Source organism: Uloborus diversus, chromosome 9 (assembly GCF_026930045.1).
Source record: "Uloborus diversus isolate 005 chromosome 9, Udiv.v.3.1, whole genome shotgun sequence".
Lineage (NCBI taxonomy): Eukaryota > Metazoa > Arthropoda > Arachnida > Araneae > Uloboridae > Uloborus > Uloborus diversus.
The window spans coordinates 84371651-84379301 of record NC_072739.1 but is presented as its reverse complement, the minus strand read 5'-3'; the positions used below and the strand labels follow the sequence as shown (position 1 = coordinate 84379301).

Genomic DNA, 7651 nt, shown 5'->3' with positions numbered 1-7651 from the left:
TTGAATATTTTCGTTATAAAGAAACTTCGCAAAAGAGAAAATAGTAAACTTCTGTGCTTAATTTTTAACAAAAGTTATTTCCGATTACGCACAGAATAAATCCATTTTAAAACGACCTGATCAACGTCATCATACTTGCAAAATAGTACTCGTTTTCCATTAGAATTAAATTTCACCAACTTTACTTAAAATGGAATTCTTATTTTTTTAGTATAGAGTAAATACACTTTTTCCAGTAATTCCGTATTTGCGGCTACATCTTTCTTCTTAATGCCGTTTCCAACATCATTGACAAGTGAATTTTTGTGTCAAACATTTTCTCTTCAACATTTTGAGAACAACGCATCACATTGCAGAGCAAGATGAAAATGAGCAAAACGTGAACGTTGTCGCTTCAAGAGACTCCAGCGCAGCATCAACACATTTCCAGGAAACTCACCCTTTCAAATCCATTCCCTTCCCCACAAGTGACAAAAAGAGAAAGGAATGTTGAAAGACAAGATAAGGAAGTTGTAGAATGCGTAAGCCTCTACAACAACACCAGAAGAAAAACGTCTATTTTCTGGAATATCGACACTTTCTCCCCCATAAAAAATTCGCTATAGAGAAATTCGACCCCTTGATATTCGTTAAAGACAAACAGATTTGCATGCTTTTTTATTGAAACTTTCTGTGTCACTGAACATGTTTCGTTATATAGAGAACTTCGCTAAGGGCCATATTCAAGTGAAACACTACCCAATCGCAAAAAAGACAATCGCAATCGACCAGATTTGCAATCGCTGTTAGATGTCAAATTCAAGTGAAACATTTTGGACAATCGCAAGTGGGAAGTTGGGGTAGGAGCTACTGGTCGATCGCAGAATCGCATGTACTTGGAGCGATTGACTGATGTCAACCAATGAGAGAATTTGGTTTGAGCTTCCTCGGTTTGAGATGGTTAAAATCGTGCTGCAATATTTGTTTTGATGTTGAATACATGTTCGCTCGAGTAATGGATATATTCCGTGCAATTTTTTTTTTCAACTTTTAGCTCTACAATTGGAAAAGAAAGCAAACTGGAAAAAAAATGTAGCCGTTTAAGAAATGCTTTATATGTTCTACATGCATATTGTATTTGTTTGCATTTGTTTTAAATAAAACGCATGATGTTTAAACGAAAATTACGATTTGATAATCATCCGATGAAAATGAATCGGATGAGGGTCAAAGATTTAAAAATAATTTTTTCACAACGACAACTGAATAATACTTAGAGAATTTTGAGTTTAAATTACCTATTTTAATATCTGTTTGATTTGAACATGTTTTTTTCAGTAAGTTGAATACATTTCTACAAGTAGTAATTAAAAATATGTTTACTTATGAAGCAAAATGAGAGTTTGTTATTAGTTTGGGTTATGTACAAGTTTAAATTCAAAAGTTAGAACCAATTTCGAGAATAGTTACAAATAATCACATTGATAAGATACATTCAGTTTTGAAATAGTGATACACATTGTGCAGAGATAAGTTATTTTTACTTCAAGTCCAGCTTAATTGAATATTGTTAGATACGACATTAAGTGTACACCACTTTGTCCATTCATATACTTTTATTTCTTAATATTTCTTATAGCAGTTTCTTAATACACTGCTTAAAACATTTCAAATCAAAACTTAGCTGTTCTAACAAAACATATCCACTGTTGCCAAACAAAAACTTACAAACTCTTAAAGGACGGGAAAATAAAGCATAGGCTTGCAACATTCTCCCACCTTTTGATTTTTTTTTTTTTTTTACATACCTGACACATAAAATCAAAACTTATTAAAATACTAGAGGACCCGACAGACGTTGTTCTGTTCAAACTTTGTAAAATGAAAAGTTGAAAAATTTCAATATACTATCAAGTGTTTGAACCTTTCTGTTGAAAAAAAATTAGTAAAAAGTAAATGTTTTAAGCTGTTTGATGTCAGAATGCGTATATTTATTACAACTTGATTTATATAATACATACTGGGCAGTTGTTTTGTTAACTATTTTTTTCGCGTACTTGAAAGATCTTCATAGATTGTATGATTTGTTCCTTCCACCATACTCAGAGGATAAAAATTGGCCTCAGATATTAAGTGTAAAAAACTAACTTTCCATTTAAAATAAACGGCAAATCCCGCTGCAACATAAAGACAACCGAAAGGATATTGTTTTAAAAAATGATAAAGGTAAAAACAGTTCTCTGAATAAGCGAAAATACTCATCTCCCTTCCCCCTCCCCATGTAAAATAAACACATTCTTCAACTAAAATGACTAAACACTCTTTAAAAAACCAACAACAATTCTTTGCAATTTAAAATATTTCTCCAAATAAACAAAAAATACAATAAATTACATTAACAGTAGCTTTAAAAACTTGACGTTAAATCCCGGTTATCACAAATTTGCCATTTCAACTGCGCTTGCGCACGGACTTGGCTTTTTGGGCTTTCTGTTTTGAGATTTCGTTTTGCTTGTTTATATTTCGGCTGAGCTAGAGTCCCAGCAAATTAATGAATGCAATTAGAATATTTTCACAGAGATTTCGGGATACATTATATGAAACTACGGATATGAATAACTGATTATCTTTATAAAGAAAAGAGAAAAATGACACTTCAATGCTTATTGGTTTGGAAATATTTATTTAACGTAAACGTAACACACGATATGTACTTCAAAAATGATTGGAATATGAGTACAGATATCAGTCTTTTGCGGATATTTTACGGTAGGCGTAAACAGCTCAGTTTTCTACATTTGTATTTAGGTTGAGGGTTCGGCTTTGTATTAGAAGTGATGCTGTAATTCGAGTACGCTGTTCTGACGTTAAAAATTTGGCTCTGAAAAGGGCCTTTGTTTGATAGAAAAATCAGACTCCGAACCCATTAATAATTAAGACTCAAAACTCAATCTTTACCGAGGCGTAAAAATTAAATCAAAGAAAGCTTTGTAATTTCTAATTTTTATCTGTTGTCATCTCATACAAATTTAAAATGTTTTAAATTAGTTTGAGCAAGAGTTTTGAAATCAGCAAAGTCCGCGCGCAAGCGCAGTTGAAATGGCAAATTTGTGATAACCGGGATTTAACGTCGAGTGCTTTAAAATGCAAACAAATAATTCTACAACTCTATTGTTTACAACCAAATTCGCCAAGCCACCACGTTACTGTAATCCAGCCGATCGGTGAGCAAAGCAGATTCCGACCGATGAGCGGTCCGATTTTTTGAACGAAACTTTTAAAACTTTATAAATTGCCGAATTTGTTCTTTCCACCAAAGGTAAAGATCTTCCACTGCACTGATCTTTTGGGTACAGAACTACCCCGTTGTAATTTATCTGGAGAAAAATGAAGTTTGCTTCGTCTTTAAATTCCACCGTCTTTTCCTTTAACAATGGTGCAAAATCTCAGATGGATTTGAGCTGAGAAACAAATGTTACTATACTAGGTACGGTACTTTCTGATCATTTGGTTAGTGAAAGAAACCCGATTTCTTCTGGTACTTAACTTTTAAATATTATGTAACTCGACCTAAAATCGTTGCTTTTAAGAAATGAAGGCTTCACTCTCTCTCTCTACGTATTACCTATTCTCAATTGACATGTCACAGTAGGAAATTTTATTACAAAAAGCATAGCTGGCTTTCCTATTGTCCTTTGGCAACGGGTTAAATATTTATTTCAATTCTCGCTCAACAATAGGTTAAAATAAATATTAATCATTTGGGAAATATAACCATCCAATGTTTAAATTAATTAATTAATTAGCAAAAACGTTTCCGATTCGATCCATCGCGCTTTGAAACCATTCTTGCCACAACTTAATTACACACAAAAAATTTGATCAAAATCGGTAAAGCCGTTTAAAAGCCTTATGGTGACAAACGTCCGCACAGAAGATTTTTATATATTAAGATTAAAAACTTACATGTTACCAAATTGAACTTTAATGATAAAATTAACGTCTCTAAGTAGTTTAATCTTAAAGTTAAACCGTAGATATTATACCTCACTTTTGGCTTGACTCGCAAAATTCCTTCATCTTTAAACACATTGATGACTTTTAACTTTTCAATGTCCTTAGATGTAAAGGAGTCAAGGTGTATGAACTTTACTACTAATTTTTCTGACATTTCTAGCTCATGAACCTTAAACTCTCCATGCTGTCTATCTTCTCTTTTCTTACTTCTGCACATCCATGCTCTGAAAAATCTTCATTTCCTGAAGTTTTAAGAAGCTTATGTTTTTCATTTTCTGCACAACGAGATTTCTTTTCATGCAGAGATATGTCATCATTTTTGAAAACATTCTTTCTTAACTCAAAGCTAACTAAATTATAAATCACTTTGATGTGTTTGGGTATTTCACTTTCTAGCGAGTGAACTTTTCCTCTTTCCAAAGCTTGTGTCATCAAATAAGTTACAATGAGGCCATTCTTCACGATGCAACTTCGGCCAATGAGGACCCTCCCACCAAGGGAATACTTTCAGTTTCTTCACTGAGTAACCTCTTGAAGACAAGTTCGAAATATTCTCGAGGCCTGGCACATGTCGCCACTTTGTTCGCTCAGCAAATTTTCTTATATCTTCTTTCTCATCCTTATTTTCTTCATTTTCATCTGTTCCTGTTTCAGCATCCTTTAATTCTTCGATAGGAGTAACAGGTTTTTCACTTTCTTCTGAAGTATTTATTTCGATTGATTGCTCACAATCAAGTTCCACTGGATCTTCATTTGTTGCTTTTTTTACTTTATTTTCACTAATTAGACTAGTTTCTCTTCTTCCATCGCTCAAAGAGGATTTATTTATTTCATCACTTAATTCAAATCTGCCCTTTTTATCATTCACAGCAGATTCATTTCTTTTTTCACTTAGAACAGGTTCAATTTTCTTATCAGATGCAATCACATCACTTTCTATCTTCTTCGGAGCAAATTTATCTTTTTCGCAAGCAGTTTCAATTTTTGTGTGACTTTCAAAAGTTACATCGTTTTTCTTTATATCAGTAGGCTCATCATAAAAATCATAGCTACTTTTTTCATCAGTTTGAGCAAGCTTACTTACTTCATCACTTAAAGCTTGTTCACTCTTCTTATTACTTAAAGCAGGTTCTTCTCTTCCATCACTCAGAAGAGGATCACTTTTTTCATCAGTTATAATTTTTCGACTTTTTGCCTGATCTGGAACAAATTCGTTTCTGTCGCAAGCAGTTACAATGTTTCCGTCAGCACTAGGCAATTCCTTTTTTTCAACTACTGCAGCAAGTTTACTTGTTTTATCTACTGAATAATTTTTATTTCCATTCTTATTTAAAGTAAATTTACTTTCCTGGTAATCTAGAAAAGTTTCACTCTTTTCAGTTTGGTCAACAGACTTTCTTATCCCATTAGCTACATTAGATTCACTTTTTTCATCTATTCGAGTAGGTTCATCTGTATCATCACTTAGAACACAGTCACTTGTGTCCTCAATTTGAATAGATTTGCTTATTTTATTTCTTAAAGCAATTTCGCTACTCTCATGTCTTAGAGCAGGTTTACCTTTTTCATCACGTTGAATAAGTTTATTTTTTCTCTCATCTAAAGCAATTGCACATTCTTCGTGATCTAGGGAATTATGACTTTTCTCCTCATCTTGAGAAATTTTCCTTTGTTCGTCTTTTTGAAAAGCTTCATTTTTTTCGTTAGCTTGAAAATCTACACATCTACCATCGTCTAATGCAGGCTTACTCAGCTCATCCGTTGAACCAGGTTCACTTATTGCATCAACTGGAACAGTTCTGATTTCCACATCACTGAAGTCTGGTTCACTTATTTCACCTTTTAGAGGATGTTGACTCATTCCTTCACGCAGACTAGTATCACTTAAAGTTCGTAGATTTTCCCCCTTCATGATGAATGCCAACAACTAATGTTTGAATCAAATCTCTCCCTGAAGTACATGGTGATGAAAGAGTGCTGCTTTCGGAATTTTCTTGTTTGCACTCTACCATAACTTTTGATTTCTGCTTAAATTCTGGACAACAAACAAGGAAATACCTCCTTCCACAAAACACACATTGAACTTTGTTTTTATAATTTTTTGCTCGATGGCTTGTTTTCAAACACGCAAAGCAACAATTTTTCTCTTTCATAATTTTCAATTTTTCATCATAACTTAACTTTTGTGCTTTGTAGCAATCTTTACTTTGATGAGATTTTTCACAGAATATACAATGTATTACCTTATTGCTATTAATTTCTTTTACACCTGGAAATAAGTTGCTCGCAGTAGGTATAATATCTTCCTTATCTTTCGGAAATTTTCTGTAGGAATCACTTTGCTTCATTCCCGACTTTGCAAGGGTGATCCGTTCTTCCCCCTCTACTTCAGTCCTTAAAAAGTTTAGAAGCTGGTTCAGTCTTGCACTGTATGATTTTTCTTCACTTGCAGAATTTTTTAGCCAAATTCTTAAAATGTCTTCTGGAATACACGATTCCACAAGTGGGAATAGCATAGCAGCATATTTATCGGATGCCATCCCAATAGACTCTAATGATCTTAGGTGGGACTCAAGCTTATCATACAACTGAGTAATGCTTAGCTTCGACTTGGTAGCATTTTTAAGAACTAAAGTCAAGAGTTCGCGAACATAATACTCCACTAACAGTTCCTCGCGGCCAAACCTTGCTTTGAGGCTTTCAATTGCTTTTTTATAATTTTCTGCTGTTGGTGGATAACTATCAATGATCTCCTTCGCTCTTGTACCAGGAGACATACACTGTATTAAATATTGGAATTTATCTTCCTCTTCCATTTGTTTATGTTCATGAATTCTTTTAAACTGACTCCAAAAGCACAGGCAATCTTTAACTTCACCACCGAATTTCATTAATTCCAGTTTGGGAAGTTTTAGTTGTGATTTCTCATTATTAATACTAGCGCTTATCTGGGATTTACTTTCTAAATAAGAATTTACGTAAACTAAAGTTTCATCAAACTTGATTTTATATTCTTCTATAGCTTCAAATTCGACAGTATAACTTTTACCGTCATCGTCTGCATTTAACGTAAGTTCTAAAATTTCGTTGTCAAGAGTCATTAAACCAGCATTAATGCGTTCTAAAGTAGCTAATTTAATCTTAAGATCACTTATTGCAACATTTTCATCCTCAAACAAGGTCATTAAATTCTTATATGTCTTAGTAAAAGATGTTCGTAACGGAGATCGCTTCTTGACAAGATTTTCCATTGCAAACCTAAGAACGCATAAACACTCGAAATATCCATTTTGACATTCCCCGAATTAATTACAACGACTTTTCTCGTGACGTCCGTATGTGCGTATGTATGTGCGTATGTGCGGATGTGCGGATGTGCGTATGTGCGTATGTATGGCGCATAACTCAAGAACGGTATGTTCTAGAAAGTTGAAATTTGGTACGTAGACTCCTAGTGGGGTCTAGTTGTGCACCTCCCCTTTTGGTTTTATTCGGGTATTTCTAAAGGGGTAACCCTCCAAAAAGCGGCTTAACCCTCCAAAAAGCGGCAAAAGCCGCTTTTTGGAGGGGGGGGGGAGTCATTGTTAATTTCCATGTATACTCAAGTGGTGTTATATTTTGGCCGACACTTGGCGATATATCGCCAATCTTTTGG

General features: G+C 33.9%; 1 protein-coding gene across 1 annotated transcript; it reads right to left on the bottom strand.

Annotated features, from left to right (window-relative positions):
- Nucleotides 1-4381: 4381 nt before the first annotated feature.
- On the bottom strand, nucleotides 4382-5908 carry LOC129230353 (immunoglobulin A1 protease-like). Its single transcript, XM_054864751.1, has one exon. It carries the CDS (start codon nucleotides 5906-5908, stop codon nucleotides 4382-4384), a length of 1527 nt encoding a protein of 508 aa, XP_054720726.1.
- Between the last annotated feature and the right edge of the window lie 1743 nt (nucleotides 5909-7651).

Coding starts and splice junctions, on each gene's coding strand:
- LOC129230353 (XM_054864751.1), bottom strand. CDS start 5,908: ATGAAGGGGGAAAATCTACGAACTTTAAGTGATACTAGTCTGCGTGAA.